Source organism: Apus apus, chromosome 3 (genome assembly GCF_020740795.1).
Source record: "Apus apus isolate bApuApu2 chromosome 3, bApuApu2.pri.cur, whole genome shotgun sequence".
Lineage (NCBI taxonomy): Eukaryota > Metazoa > Chordata > Aves > Apodiformes > Apodidae > Apus > Apus apus.
In genome coordinates, this window is record NC_067284.1 from 13,786,108 (window position 1) to 13,802,895 (window position 16,788).

Here is a 16,788-nt window from a genome sequence, read left to right on the forward strand (position 1 = left end):
TAAAGGGACTCATTAGAAAGCCCCAACCCTCCGCCAAGAATGAATGCTCCTCCACTGAGGATGGATGACAGGCTGATGGGAGTCTTCCCGGGCTGCCAAACATGCTTCTCTAGTGGTGAAGTTTATCTGTAATTTGCAAGACAGCATTGGATTTCTGTGTGCCACATAATCTCCAGTTCTCAAATGAAGTTCCCTCTCATAGGGATGAATGTCATCCTTAATTTTCATTTAAAAGTATGTGAACATAGAGCCAACATGAAAGGAGCCTACAGGAAAGCTGGAGAGGAACTTTTTACAAGGGCATGTAGTGATAGGATGAGGGTTAATGCTTTTAAACTCTAAGTGGGTAGATTTAGGTTAGACATTAGGAAGAAATTCTTCACTACAAGGGTGGTGAGGCACTGGAACAGGTTGCTCCAAGAAACTGTGGATAACCCATCCCTGGAAGTGTTAAAGGCCAGGTTGGACGAGGCTTTGAGCAATCTGGTCTAGAGGAAGGTGTCCCTGCCCATGCAGGGGGGCTGGAACTAGATGATCTTTCAGGTCGCTTCCAACCCAAACCATTCTGTGATTCTATGGAGCAAAGTTGCTTTTGACAGTTTTGTATTGTATGCTTTCTAGTTCAGCACAGTAATACTTATGTCTAATTGAGTGTTTTGTGTTTTAAATGTCTATTAGATGTGTGAGCTTAACCTCTGTAAGACTTCAGATCATCTGAGTAAAACCCGAACTGATTGACAAGAACAAGACCATCAGTTCAGGTCTGATAGGCCTCAGAATATCTGTCTTTAGAAGAGGAGGACTGATACAGATCCCAAAAGTTTACCACTTTATGTGGTCCTAAATAATTAATAGATCCCAGGAAGCCCTGTAGATAATCCCCTAAATTGTTTTCATTTTCCCTCCCCCTTCTTCTGCCAACTTTTAATTATTTCTAGCTTTCTTTTTATCAACAATCAATTCTTGTCTTTACTTCTGTGCTTGATCAGTTCATGTATGGCTAACTGCAACTGTTGAGCCAAAAAACTGCTTTGTGTCTTAGCAAAGATGCCATCTCTTGGGTATCTCGAAGGTGCTGCAGTCACTTAAAGGAATTTCTGCCTTTCTTTATCCCAGTGAATCCTTGCTCACTGTGTTGGCTATTCTGATGTCTGAGGAAATAATCTATGCAGTTTCATCTTGCATTCATCTTGTTGTAGATGAAGTAGAAGTTTTGCAGAGAGGAAACATGAGTTTCTCTTTGAACTTGTGGCATTACTCATACTCAGCCAGTAATATATGAAAACAAGTGAGGACAAGGAAGAGGATGATTGGTGGGGTGTGCTCAAGGAATATCCACATAATTTTCTCTAGAAGAGGCACCACCAAAAACATGTATGTTAAATTTGTGAGCATGTAACTCTTTTCTCTTTGACTCCATGTACATTAGATGTACTGATGAGATGGTGACCTAATTTGGATGGTTTATGATTTCTTTTGCTCAAGCTCTTTTATTGAAATGATTTACTGCTTTGCTCCATTTTATTTCTGTTGTTCTGTGGGTTCCTGACTTGCTTTACTTCTCAGATCTTATCTTCTTGAAATAATTGTCTTTATGCATTTTACCCTGCCTGTTAACCAAGTGTGCTTATTTACACGGAAAGGCTACTTTATCATTTTACAGGATTTTAAATAAACAGTCCTTATCTTCTAACAATGTGTTATAAAGCCAGCACTAGAATGACATTTCTTACGTAAATCATGTTTTACTATCTCCTCAAGATGTTGTGTTTTTTCGCACAGTTGGCAACAAACCGTTTATTAATTCTGTGTCTGAGTTGCGTCATCTGGTTTTAATCGTTTCTCTTCACCTTTAGGTGTGATGTGATGGGCCTGATCAGGAGGTACAGACACTTTAGGGCCTCAGTACAGGGATTTGGGGGGCTTGTGTGTCTCCATGTTTTGGTTCCTAAACGAGGTAGCACAGGAGTGCCTGTCATCTGCAAGCTCTTGGGCTTCAGTAACCCCTGACCAGTGAGTCCTTATCCATACTTCCACCTTTTTTTAACTCCTTGTAACCAATACTCTCCTGGAGTTCTGGCAAGGGAGGGTAGTCTAGCCAGTCCCCTCCTAGCACGCTCTCCATGCTTCTTCCTTCCCTTTTATGCTTCTGGGGGAGCCCCCAGAGAGGTCCCTCAGCTCCCAGTGATGCGTACAGTCGCTTCCTAGAGCCCTCCAGGTGGTTGATCAACACCCTTTAGACCATGAATTTACTTGTGATGAAAGAGATGAGAGTTCATTGTAGAGATAATCTCACAGCATTTCACCACCTTCTCCCATGACTCATGATCGCATCGTTTGTTTTCCCCCTTCTTCCTTGATGCTTTAACAACTGCTTTTTTGCTTGTTTGTTTGTTTTGCTCTTAACTCTGCAAAAGGGAACTCATGGGAAACATGCAAGTAAAACCAAAATATTTTGCAGTTGGAAATACTCATCTTACTACTTGGCTGCTTTGCCTTTTGGTCTACAGTTCTCATGTCTTTTGTGGTTCTCATGTCTTCAGTATTTAAGAACCTTAGATGAATTTATTAATTTATCTGTGTACTGATCTCTGTTCTCTTGTTTAAATAAGCTGCAGTTGACACAGTCAGATGGAGGCAAGTGTTTATATAAATAGATTTGTGCCTCCCTGGTTGTGAGATGGGACGAGTGCCAGCATCGCCTCTGATGTGGGACAGTGCAGTCATCAGGGTGCTCAGCCTTTTTCTCAGCTGCCTCCCAGCTGATGGAAAGAGCAAATCTTGGAGAGCTTCCAGTGCTGCCTCTCTCACCTCACTGACATAAAGCTGCTCTGCTTTTCAGCCCTTGTCCATGAAGCAGCCCTGGCAAGACCAGTTCAAACAAGCCATGGGAATAGACTTCACATTGGTGGTATTTGTAAGATTTGCCTCCTGTTTTGTAATATCCCATGTAGATGTCTGCTGTGCAGTCTGGTGTTCTGTTTTTACAGCTGTTTTCTATTAATTTTCTCAGGGTTTTATTGATAGGTCATTTTTGTTTGTTATCTGAGCCTCAGTTTGCTTTCTATAATATGATATGAGTAACTTTCTGTGGAAATTGTGATATACATTTGCTTGAAGCCTGATCTGAGCATCTCCTTTGCTTCTTGTGCTGTTGATCAGCCACTGAAACAAAAAACTTAAGCACCCTCCCAAAACCTAAGAACTGCTTTCAGTTCAAATCCAAAATACAAGCAGTTTTTCATAAAACTACCGTCTACTGAGTCCTGTTACTTCCTTTTGCTCTTTGAATTAAAAGGTCCTGGTGTCCAAGTGATATATATAATAATATATAACACCAATGACTCTCATCCATTAGAGAGTATAGACATTTTAGAGCTTTCATTTGTAGTGTCACCATCAGAGAATGCTGCTATTGTTTCTTTATCTCTGTACTTCATCTGCTGATTTAACATAGTCCACATTGTAACTCATTTACTGATAAAGAATTTAGCTCATATTACTTTCCATCTGAGATACCATGGTGACTTCTAATATAGCAACATACCTATTTTCAGGTTCCTTTGTTGTTCAAATCCAAGATATCCCATAGGTTTCTTGGTACAAAACAATACTGTAATAGAGGCAATACTTTTGCCCTTCAAAATAGTTTCTGACATTTTTGCTGAGTCTTTGGACTTGAGGTTTATTAATCTTTTTGAGTGTTTTTAATAATCTTCACCTTCATCATTCTAGTGAAGATCATAGAATCATAGAATCATAGAATCATAGGGGTTGGAAGGGACCTCGAAAGATCAAAATGATCAAAGATGTACTGTATAGAACTCAGGCAGCTGTGGTTGTCTTCCTGCTACTTTAGTATTTGGGGTGGGTTTTGTTTGCTTGTTGTTGTTGGTTTTTTTTGTGTTTTTTTTTTATTCAAGCAGACTTGTTATATGTCCCTAGCAAATTATTCATCTATAAAAGATAAGGAAATAATGTAAGAATACAGAACATTGCGAACAAATTATATAATGGGATCTTTTCTTTCTTTCTTTCTTGGGGTGCTGAATACATTTGGGAAGTTACAGCAAGAAGAATGTATAGTCTCTTTTTCTAACTTTACCTTCCTCCTTCTACTGTAAGAGTTTTTGAGTTTTTATCTTGCCCCGAGTAGCTGCACAGGGATCAGTCAAGTCTGTTACCTCATCTGTGGATTTCGGTGTGAAAGACTTTCTTTTTGGATTTATGGAGTGTCACGTGATGCAGGAGAGGTGCTTGTTTTACATCCTAGAAGACATATTACAACTTAAGAGAGCTGCTGTCTGGCCTAGATGAGTCTTCATTCTGCCACTTGAACAATGGTGCAATAACATCCTTTAGTAGGAACTCCTGGAAGAATTTCTGCCCTGTGTGGGAAGCATTGAAATCCTTCAGTGAAAACAGTGAGACTGTATTGAGGCTTGGTGACTTAAAGGGGCATGTCTTTAGATTGCTGATTTTTCTGAACCCTTTTTATTAAACAAATGCATTTTTAATACTGCTAAAAGAGCAAGGACTGGGAATACAAATGCAAATGTGACTAAAGGATATGTTTCTACTTAAAAGATTCAGAGCTTCGTATACAGAACTCCAGAGTGCATTAAAATTCATTTTTTCCCTTTTCTATTAGAAGAAGGGAGAATATCAGTGAGCTGTGTGCTGTATTAGTATCTCAGAATTATGGAGACACAAGCAGACCAGTGCAGTTTCTGATGTGTGCTGCCACGTGCTGATCCTCCACAGCTCATTTGCTGCAGCCAATAGCCAGAGTACAAAAGCTGGTTAAGCCAGGGCTGGAAATGGAAATGTTAGAAAATGGGCTCTGTGCTTCAGGAAGATCTTCTAGTCAGAGCAGCTCTGCACTGATGGGTCCATCCACTTTGCACCTCTCCAGGCTCAGGAGGGAGAGAAGAAGGAAGCCCACACAAATCCAGAATTGAGACTTTGGCATTTTGACTCCATCCTTCTCTCTCAGCTGACTGCCAAAATCTCTGGGATTTCTTGTTCTGACTGTAGGCATTCAGGGGTAGATGTCTGCAAGTCTGTACTGAATGGACTGGCAACCCCTTACTTTGAGGTTAAGCATGCACAAAACTGAATTGTTTCTTCCTGCCTGCAAGTCATTTCTTGCCCTGTTGGCAGGATGTGGGGGAAAGCTGGCTGTGCACTTGCTTCTCTCCTTTGTGGAGAGAAGAACTTAAGAATTTGCCAATCTGGGAAGAAAAAATGCTATCTAGAGCACTGTCCTCTAAGTAATTGAGTTTTATAACCAAATCAACTGACTGGTCTTGAAATCTCAGACAGTGTTACGCAGCACTTTTAGGATCACTGAATTAACAATTAAAATTAATTTCTGACAATCTATTAATAAATATATATATATACACCCCGCCTAACCATCCAATTGCTTTGATAAGCATTTTCCAAGCAGAAATCTCTATATACATAGCTGTTGTTATTTTTGCTAAGCCACAGAATTCAATATTTCATTCTTAGTTAGCATACTAGAAAAATATTTACTTGGAGACATGATTCATTCTGACTAATGGGACCAAGCTAATTTGGACCAAAGCTGAATAAAAAAATAAATTTAAGATGGTTTGGGGTTTGGTTTGGGGCTTTTTTGTTTTGGTTTGGTTTTTTTTGTGTTGGTTGGTTGGTTGTTTTTTTGGGGGTTGAGCGTGTTTGGGGTCAGCCTGGTTTCTTAGCTGTTATCCACTGTGGAAGAAATCTATGGTCAGCTTTCCTTTGAGATCTGCCCAGGTCTGCAGATCCTGGAGGTGCTCAGAGCTACGAGCCTGCCACAGCCTGAAGCATCAGCTGGTCATAGCTCGTAGAGGTGATTCCCTTTTTTCTCAGAGGCCAGGGCAGCCTTCTGGAGGCTGCATTTTAAGACTAGGTGGAGAAGCAGCTTGATCAGCTATTTAGGAACCAACTGAAAAAGCAGCATGGGATCAGATGGTTGCCCATGGCAGCAGTTCCCAGCTTCCCAGAAAACCAGACCTCCAAGTTGGGCTCCCTCGAGCATTTCGATTTCAGCCAACCAGCCAATTAGAATGAAAAGTGACTTCTATTATAGTATTTTAAGTTATTCCTGGGATCCAGCTTTTAGCCGAGAGGTCATAAGTGGTTGTTGTTGTTTTTAATTATGTTGTTGACTGAAAAGAAAACTTCATGTTTTGTCCCTGAAAACGCCAGGGAAAATTCTTGCTTTAAAATGAGATGGGTCTAAACCGTGTTTGTAGGCTGTGGGGCCATCTGCTGGGGTGCTGGGAAATGGCAGGCATTGTGTGTGACAGTGGAATGATTTGAGCGTGAATATAACAAAAAATTGTTAGTTTTGTGGCATTCTCTCGAGGCTGAGAATTTAATATTTTACCCACAAAGGAAACCAGGTGCCCCTGTCAGAGTATCCCCATGCTTATCGCTCTAGGAGAACACTTAAGACCCATAAAAGTACATCCAGACATAACTCTCTAAATTTAAATACTGTATTTTGGTCATGTTAAAAAAAAAAATCTGCAGAAGAGGAGAAAACTCTGGAAATTCCTTGTAATCACGGGTGATCCAAGAGAAGCTGGCATCCTGGGAGGCAGACCAGCTCAGTCAGCCCCGACCGCGTAACAGCCCAACAGCCCTCCGTGGCTTCCTGTGGCACCCTCGGGGTGGAAACGCTTTTCTTGCAGCTGGAAATGAAAAATGGCCTTTCCTCCTGTCTACCAGCTCTTGGGGTGGCTGTCCAAGGACCAGCAGAGAAGGGTGATGGGACTGGCACCGTTACACGTTGCCACATCACAGAGTCGTGGCCTGAAACGTAGCATCGGGTTTCTCGTTTTTGTTCAAATCAAGCAAAAATGCCATTAAAAACTAATCCTGACTTGAATCCGATAGTGCAACCAGCCCTAAATTGAGACAAAATGGTCACATTTATAGACTTTGGTAGAATAATGGTATTAATTATGTTCCAATACTTCAGTATAGTCCTAATTAACTTGCTAAGATTATGGAAACTTTCATCTTATCAGTTGGAAAAGATGTGAGTGGGGACATGGTACATCTATCTGTATCTGGCTCTTCGGTCAAAGTTACATTTAGCCTTCTATTTTCCTCATGTACTTCCCTGTATCATCTGCTTCTTACTGTCTGAAAATGGAAGATATTTGAGGGGCTGGCACCATCTTCTAGATTTGTGCTTGAAAAGTGCCTCTGCAGGCACAAGGATAAAATGAGGGGTAGAGGATATGCATGTTAAACTCTTCTCCTGAAGTTTTCAGTTGCCTGTGTACAGACAGAGGTCCACGTATTTAGACAACTGATAGAGTTTCCACAATTTCTGGCCCCTTCTTGCCCCACACTCCTCATTATATGGGTCTTAACTCCTGTTTGCAACCCAGTCCTTGTCAATGATGCTCTACAGCCCCTTTCCCTGCCTCTATCATATTCCACTTGGAAACCTTGTTGAGCATCAATGGGTGGAAATTGCCAGTATAGATCAGGACAAAAATTGTTTCACAGCTGAGTCAATTTTGTTAATGCAAAAACGGTGCACCAGGCATCTGGTTATAATTATTTTTATTCCATCCTTAAGAAGGAATGGCTTAAAGATGAAAAATGTGGAGCAAAATAGAGACTTCTCTGTAGTCTAAATACTCCTCCACATAGTCTCTATTCTTTTATAAAAGAGCAAAGCTGAAAAAGCTAGGAGAAACTGTTTTTGGTTAGCTAAGTTACAAATCCCCCTACCCCCTGACCCTGGTGCATTTGTGCTGTTTGCTCTATCAATGCATTTATGCTTTGTCATTAGTAACTTTAAGTGTTTGACCAAATGCTAACAGGTAATACAGATTTAAGAATGCCTCAAAGAAGAAAGTTATGCTTTCATATAATTGTAAATACAGTGGTGTTCTACAGTTGTTCAGAATTTGAAGTAAAAATATTTAATTTACTCACTCCTTAAATAAATAATTAAATTATTAAAGTCCTAAATTAAAGCGTGTGACCTATACACAGGGTAACTTTGTCTGATATGGTATTTGGTGATAGACCAAAGTGAAAGTAGAAATGAAAACAGGACATGTTGAACCAGATACTTTGTAAACTGATTATCCCTGGATATTAAGTTCCATTAAAATAATAATAAATATATTTTTCTTTTTTTTTCTTACTCAGGGGCGTGCCTCATTAACATCTGAGAAACAACATTTTGCCCATGAGCATGGTGAAATGAAAAATCTGGAAGATATTGTTAAAGATATAAAACCATCCGTGCTAATAGGTAATTCCTTTTACTTTAAAGCAATGACCTTATTCTTTATTGGAAAAAAAAACCACGGGGATGTGGCTTTGTCTGAAGACAAGATCAAGTTCCTTTGCACAGAGATTACCTTTGTGTGTTTTTAGAAAACAGTAGGTGCATAATGGACTCTATTAAGCAACTGAACAAATAGTAACTATCCAAGCATGTAACAGTGCTTTCACTGCAAGCTATTCATTTTACAGTGGAGATTATTTGAGTTGGTTTAAACATCTGATGAAGAACATTATTATCTTCCTAAATTACTTCTGATTTAATGTTAATGATGTAATAGAAATAACCCCAAAGTCAGACTGAGAAAACTGAGCGAAGCACTTGTAAAGCTGTGTAAATATGAACATGTTGTAGCTGAATCTTTTCCTCCCTCATATTCAGGTTGTTATCCACCAGTCCTTTGTGGATTTTACAAAGACTTTTTCTTTTATAAAAGCTGAAGCTGCAGGATTTGGGATCTCAGTGCAGGATTGTTCAGTTCTCTGCAGTCTGGTTATTATATTTCAGTGGCAGTTCCAGGAATAAGCTGCAAATACTCTTAAATTGTTCCTTTTTTTAATATGTTAGACTTGAAAATTCATCTGTTTGGCTAGAAAAATCATTCATCAATGCTGGAAAATCAGAAATGCCCCAGTGAAAATGATCCTACATTTTAAGAGCTACCTTTTCATCTATGCCTGGACTCCATGGTCCTTCTTCAGTAAAATCTGCTTTTGAGAATGATGGTGGATGAGTTAAATTAATGTTATACTTTTCTGTGGTCCATAAAAATATGACTGCAAGACAGATACCAAATAGTCTAGAGAATTTATTTAGTACAAGGCTGAAAAAGCTAGTGGAGCAGAAGAATAGATTGAATGATCTGTGATATTTATCTAAATAAAGGTGTGTGGATGCTTAGGGAATGTTTGCTGCCATGAAATATGGATGTTTACTGTGTGTCATTTTTAGATGTAAATCTATGCAGCGCTTTCCCTCAAGGTCACTTTCTCCTATCCATACTGCATAATGAGGAAGGCTCTTACAACAAAAACAGCAATGAAACTTGATGGAGGAGTTATTTGGTTTGGAGAAATAGTCATCCAGTATCTTCCCCTGGGCAGCAAGAGTCATGGGAAATATGTCAATACTCCTTCTCCCAGTGTTTCACTTAACTCTGTCTCAGCAAATCCTCCTATACGTTTCATTGCCTGCGATGGCTCCAGGAAAATCTCCTTAAAGGAGGTTGTAAAGAGGTGGGGATTGGTCTGTTCAATGAAGTTAAAAGTGATAGGACAAGAGATAATGGCCTCAAGTTGTGCCAGGGGAGGTTTAGATTGGATGTTAGGGAGAATATCTTCTCCAAAAGGGTTATCAGGGATTGGAACAGGCTGCCCTGGGCAGAGGTGGAGTCACCCTCCCTGGAGGTATTGAAGAGTAGTACTTAGGGATATGGTTTAGTTAAGAACTTGTCAGTGTTAGGTTCATGGTTGAACTAGGTGATCTTTAAGGTCTTTTCCAACCAAGGTAATTCTGTGTGATTCTGTGAAAAGCTTTAGTTTAGCTTGACCTAATACAGGAAATAGCAATTTTAAAACAAAAACCAGAAAAGCAATAGTGAAATTGCTCTGAGCAATTTGTTTTAACTTTGTAGCTGAAAATAGTTCTTACTCTTACTGTTGGCTGTCAAGAAGCAGTTTTAGAAGACATTAAGCATGTGGCAGCTGAGGGCTTAACTACAACCCAAGGTGTTTTACGGGCTCTTAAACAAGCGGGTCAAAATCTTGAGTGCCATAACTGTTCATCAAACATACAAGTGGCCCAGGTGGTCTAGCAGAGCTCTTGCACCTAAGAATCCTTGTCCATTCATAGGAGGTGAAGTACAGAGAGCACAGATTTGCAAAAAAATAGTAGTATGTGACAGAGATGTCTGAGCAAGAGAGCAAGAGATGTTTAAGCTTTGAGAGAAGTAATTGGTTTGCATTGAGGAGTTGCCTCTTGTGTTGCCAAGGTATCAGAATAGAGGAGATTTGTTCAGATGCAAAACCAAATGGGTCTTAGGCATTACTGGGCCCACACTGTGCACATTAGCAGCACTGAAAGAAGTGCTTAGGCTTTCAGTAGACCTCTTGGGAAAGCTCTATTCAAAACAATTCAGGGTACCCATCTTTCCCTATTGAGGGCACAGGCTGTGTTTGAAGATGTCTCTGTAAGTTCACACCAGAAGCAGTCAGCAAATACTCTGAGACACCTTTAAGAAAGGTTAGTCCTGAAATGTGTATAACCTTCTAGCCAGCTCTGCATGGTGAGGACCCCCCCCTCCAAGTTCCTTGAGTTCTTGTCTGGCAGGCACCAAACTGTTAGAGTGGACGATGTTGGGATGCTCATTTGTGCACCAGGGATGAGAGGTTAGAGTACTGACCCAAGAGAGACCCTCTCCTGGCCCAGGTTTGAATCCATTCCTGCTCTCTCAAGAGAGGGAACAACAGCCTTTTTTCTGCTGTTGAAACTCAGGTGCTGTGTGGAAGACAGAGCAGGGAGCCAAGCACTGGGGGCTCTGAAAGGGGCCTCTCTGGACATAAAGAACCTTAGGTTTACACCAAAGTCTGTTTATCTGTTTTTCACTGAAGGTGTGGAGAACAAGGATCTGATCCTTAGATTCCCAACTCTTGTAGGTTAGGCTTAAATACAGGTGCAGTGGCATCTCAAAAACATCTCACACACCCCTTTTTGGTTATGAGTACAGTATAGAGAATAGAAAAGCATCTCTGGCTGGATGGAAAGGGATGTCTTAAAAAAAATTCTTGCTGTCAGGGAAGACTTAGTCTCAGAATTGGGATTATTCATCATCTGAGGCTGGAGAGGACTGAGACTTTACTTGTCATGTCAGAAGAAACTGAAATCTGACACACTGGATTTGGGAGAAACTATCCAGTCTGTTGCATGAGACTTTAGGAGACAGAGTTGCACCTTTCTACTCCTGAATGGATTTACCTGTGAGTTAGGTGATACATATCTATTTTATACAAAGGGCCTAAGAATAAAAGTGAAGTGATGAATTCATCAAACTGAACAGGGGTGAGTAGGTTCTGCCCTATGTTATACAAAACTTTATTTTAACCATCTGTCAGAGAAAAGGTTGAACTCCATTTTAAAGAGGGAGGAGCTCTGTTCTTTCAACAGTGACATGCGTGTCTTCAACTGATTGTCTGCTTGCTGTGTGTGTGTTTTTCTTCTTTAGGAGTTGCTGCAATTGGTGGTGCTTTTACTAAACAAATTCTTCAGGATATGGCTGCTTTAAACAAACGTCCTATTATTTTTGCTCTCAGCAATCCTACCAGCAAAGCAGAATGTACTGCTGAGCAGTGCTACAAATATACAGAGGTAACCAAAGATTTACATCTCTCCAGTGTATGTAGTGAAAAGTAAACCTGAAATTCAATTTAAAATGGGAGGACACAGGGTGGAGTAGCAAGTACTAATCATGTCTCTGTGTGTAGGCAAAATAAGATAAATTAAGTAACAAGTTTTCCTGATTTTTATTAAGACAATTCTACTGACGTCAATACATGCTTGCACCCTCATAAAAGCATTTAATAGCTTTTATTGGTGTCAGGCAAGACTCACAGTCTTTATTACAACTGAAGCATCAGTAGCCATCAATCATGAAAGCCTTGTGCCTGTTTTTGAACAGTATCACTTTGTGTAACATACACACTGGCGTGCTTTCCATTTGAGATTTTGTAAATACTCTTTAGGGCAAGAAAATACGTCAATACAGGAAACAGAATCTTTACAATATTTATTAGGAACTGGGGTAACTGACTCCTTTTGTAAAGATTTCTGTTATGGAGACGTGAACATTAAGAGAACTGTGCTTGCTTATTTATTCTTGTATTCTAGAAGTGCTAATAAACATGTTATCCTGTAATTCAGTCTAGAATTTGACATGTATGAATACTGTATGTGTTTCAAAATGGTTTGTGTTTCAATTTCTTGTCAAATACAGCCTACTTTAAATGACAGTTTCAAAGTGTTTGAAAGACAAATTTAGCATGCCTGTTCCCCACTGCACAGCACACAATTACAGTGGGGGAGCCAGGGAAGTGGCCTGCGTGAAGGGCTGGTCAGAGCCGGTAATGACATCTGGTAGGCAGAGCAAAAGATGCACTAAAATATTTGATCTGTCACCAAAACATATAATAAGCCAGCCATGATAATACTGCATGACACCAAACCAACCAGAGTATTCTTCTGAAGAGCTGAATGGCAGCAGTGGCATATTTTAAACTGCACGTTTCTGGTTCTCTCTATAGATATTTCTGACACAAAGTGCCTCTGAAGTGTTCAGCAGTGACATTTATCACTTCAGCAGTGCTAGCATAAATAAAGGATGGCTTTCCTTCTCCACCTAAATTTACTGCTTAAATTCAAGGGTGCTTCTTCCCCAGCAAGGCAAGAGCCAGGGGCCGTAAGGCTGTGGATGTACAGCCTGTGCAATGTCACCCTCTTCATTAATTCAACACTGCTTTGCCTGCCACAGGAATAACATCTCTCTCTCCCCGTGTATCAGGAATGATCTGGGGAGAACCTGGATAGTAGTGCTGCGGGTGAGTCACCCCTGAGGTGCCTCTTCTGCCACTTTTGAACAGCACTTGGTGGTGCCAGAATCTGTTCCCATTGGGGTGTTCCTCATCCCAGGGGAACAGTCTCCATCAGACTCACAGCTCCCTGGCAGCCCATCTCTCGGTACTCCGATGGTAGCACAGCTCTGAATGCACAGGTTGCTGAATGACACCAGGCCTAATATTCCCCTTCCCTAATGTTAAGCCACTGGCAACGTGAGTCCTGTTGCCACATCTGGGCCAACTTCTCCTTGGCCCTACACAAAAATCTGCTGGGAAACATTCTAATGTTTTATCAGTACTGAATGACCACGTGCTCATGCCAGAGTTGGTGCTCTCACTCTGCTCAGTATATTACAAAGAGAGGATCCACAAGGTCCTGGCAGAGGAGATCCCATCACCAACTTTTTCTGTAGGTTGCACTGTGAGATGATGTTCCCGGGACAGAGAGCTTGCTCCTCTGTTGTTCTGTGGAGCTTCAGAGTGGGCACAGGGGCCTGAAGTGGGGAGACTGGGAGGAATGGAGAGCTCTGCCTGCTCCTCAAGAATTGCCCTATCCAGAAGTGCAACATTTAGTGCCCTTAAGTATCATTTTTGTGGATGATCTGCTGTTGAGAAAAAGAATCCTCTATCATCACCGTGTTACCATGGCAGTACTGTCTACTTTGAGCTTTACAGCTCCAGGTGTATACCTTCTTTCCACTTACCTTCTTCTGGCATGAAGACACAAAGTGAATAATGAGTGCTGGCTTTCAGTTTTTCTCCTCTAAATTGCCCTGATAGCTCTTTCCTGAATAAGGCAGCTCTCTGACATCAGATAGTCACAGAGAATCACCAGTGATCTCTAGGATCAGCATCCCCAGGCTCTTGAGACATATGCAGTTAAGTAGCTCTAACATCCTCTGAGAAGAGATATTAAATAGGTGTAACCCAGCTTCCACAGTGGTAGATATTTAAAGGGATGTGTGAAATACTTCATCAGCATCCTCACAACTAACGTGCTTTCTGTGGCTTTCTCTTTACAATTTAGGGACGTGGCATTTTCGCCAGTGGAAGTCCTTTTGATCCTGTCACTCTTCCAAGTGGACAAACTCTCTACCCTGGACAGGGTAACAATTCCTATGTGTTCCCAGGAGTTGCCCTTGGCGTTATTTCATGTGGACTGAAACACATTGGTGAAGATGTGTTCCTCACAACTGCTGAGGTACTGTATTAAGAATTAATTAATTCCTTAATTGAGTAGCTTGGTAACAATGATCAATTAAACAGAAATAGCTAAACATTATCTTTAAAATTAGAAAAACACTGCTTTCTGTGTAAGGTCTTTATTTGCAAGGGATGTTGGTTTTTATAAATTCTATTTGAACAAGTGGGTTTTTTTAAGCTAATGCTTGGTCCAATGGTCATCTGACACGAACCTCACTTGCAGTTGCCAAGGGAAAAAAGAGAAAGACTTCAGTACTGTGTGTTCCCAGGTGGATGCACATACATACAGTTCATACACATGTGCCCATAGGTTTGATTTTAGACTGAAAGGAGCGATATTTTGGTCTTGGTAGCTCTGGGGTGACTTTAGTGTGTGTTTTGATTGCAAAAGCTGATAGAATTTCTTCTAGCTTTTTGCTATTTTTGAGTAGCACTGTTGGCATCATTTTTTCTGGACCTCCCTTTTGTTCCATTGCCTTGTGGGTCCTTGCACCACAGTTTGACACAATTGCCATGTTATTCTTCCTATTTTCTGTCCTATCCTTTTCTGCATTGGTTCTTTTCTTTCTTCAGGCAATTTTTTATGATCTTTGTTCTGACATTATCCAACATGGAATATCTCCTCCTTTCTGTCTGCTCAGTGGGGAAGGGATGAATAGAGAGGAAACACTTTGGGTTCTGGGAGCCATTCACCACCTGCCTCAGTGATTGTTCAGAATCTGACTTCCACTATCTTATGTTATAATATCATAAGGGTACAGGGTGGTATCTTTAACACATAGGAAGAATCTGGCCTTTATTTTTTTAGAATCTCTTATTCAAAGAAATAAGTGGATGAAATCAAGAGGTTAGTATCTTTACTTTTTTTTTCTTTTTCCTTATTTACAAAAAATCCCCCCAAACAAGAAGTCAATCTTTCTGCAGCTGTTTCTCTCTTAAGAAAATAGTAACTTTCTGTGCTTTTCTGGGTCCAGCATCTTTGCTCCTCATGTGCCATAGTGTCATTGGTCATTGCACTCTTACCATTCCTGCCTCTCACCCTTTCCTGTTCTATCCTGGAGTTCCTGTCTCCTCCATTGCCTCTGTTGGTTCTGCTCTTGGCTGGCACCAAGATCAATGTAGTGAGCCTCACAGGACTCATCTTCCTTCTATCCTGAGTGACAGGGGTTATCTCTGCTCAAGCTCCCTGCTCAGCTCCCAGCAGTATGTCCCCAGGCTCATCCTGCTCAGAGAGAGCCCAGCTTCAGTGGTTACAAATCCCTAAGCAGTGCAGGATGGCCTGACCATGTCCATGCAAAGTCATCAAAAGCCAGAAGCTTTTTGGGTTTTTTAAAAAGCATGGAAATAAGGAAGAAGGCTAACCTCAGTTTACCAAGTTAACTGTAACTAGATTCACCTCACTGGTAATTTCTACCCAGTCCAGTTCATAACATTTACAATCCACAGAACTTCATGAAAGTGCAGCATCCTATTCCTAAAAAAACTATGTAAGCACACTTGGGAATACATGGGTTGTGTAGGTAGCACACAGAAGAAGCCTCAAAGCATTGAAATTAGCAGCTACTATGGAACAATTAGAGGAATAAAAGCTTCAGCAATTAGCAGAGGTGAGAATACCTGACTCAACTCTTGCAGCTTCTCTAAGGGATATTGCATTCCAGATTCTTGCTCCATGTGTTTAAACTGAAAGAGGGTAGATTTAGGTTAGATATTAGGGGGAAATTCTTCACCATGAAGGCAATAAAGCACTGGGGTAGATTGCCCAGGGAGGTTGTGGAAGCCTCCTCCTTGGAAGTGTTCAAGGCCAGGGTGGATGAGGCTTGTGCAGCCTGGTCTAGTGTGAGGTGTCCCAGCTCATAGCAGGAGGTTGGAACCTGGTGACCTTTAAGATCCCTTCCAACCTTAACTATTCTATGATTCTAAGAAATTCTATAAGAAAACAGTCCTTTACTATCACTCAGAGGCAACGGATAGGCACTGTGATCCTGTGACTGGCAGTATGTCTCATGAAGCTTTCTTAAAGGGCACACTGCCCTAGCTGGATTTTTAAAGTTGTTTTTTTAAGTGTATACTATGGCATCTTTTAAAAAGTGCCAGCAACTTGCCATCTATAAGAAAGACATTCACAATTTCCATCTTTAAAATTAGTAAAAAGCCCAGACTGTCTCCATTGGCTTTAACCATCTTAGGAGGGCAACGATCCATCTCATAAGTCTTTGGATAATTATATCCTCTCTTTAAATCCTCCCCTGTAATTTCAGTTGGATACAGTGATCCTCACTTGCTGGTCTCAACTGCTGTGTTAAACAGTTGTCTTACTTCATTCTAGAAGTTGCTTCCTTTTGGTTTGGGTGAAATGGTTCCTATATATAGAGAGCCAATGGATGAAAGGTGGCACATACATGGACTGAACTGTGTTTCAAGTGGCTGTCTACTAAGTCAGAAAAAAATAATCTGTTTTGAACAAAGAAATCTAACTGAAAAAAAGAAACATAACAGCCAGGGAAGTAAAATGATACCAGAAGTTGTGAGGAAGCTTTTAAATTGTCTCTTGAGGTGGAGGTTCTCTCCTGACTCTTCTTTCCTGGTGAAGGTACACAATTGCCTTCCTCTAGTAAAGTCCCCAGAAAAGTTTGACATGTAAAAATG

General features: G+C 40.7%; 1 protein-coding gene across 1 annotated transcript in view; it reads left to right on the forward strand.

Annotated features, from left to right (window-relative positions):
- ME1 (malic enzyme 1) overlaps window positions 1-16,788 on the forward strand; it is a 173,622-nt gene that overhangs the window by 150,811 nt on the left and 6,023 nt on the right. The window contains exons 10-12 of the mRNA XM_051613373.1: window positions 8,191-8,296; window positions 11,550-11,692; window positions 13,964-14,137. Of these exons, the coding sequence (XP_051469333.1) occupies window positions 8,191-8,296; window positions 11,550-11,692; window positions 13,964-14,137 (423 nt within the window). The remainder of the gene's footprint in view (window positions 1-8,190; window positions 8,297-11,549; window positions 11,693-13,963; window positions 14,138-16,788) is intronic.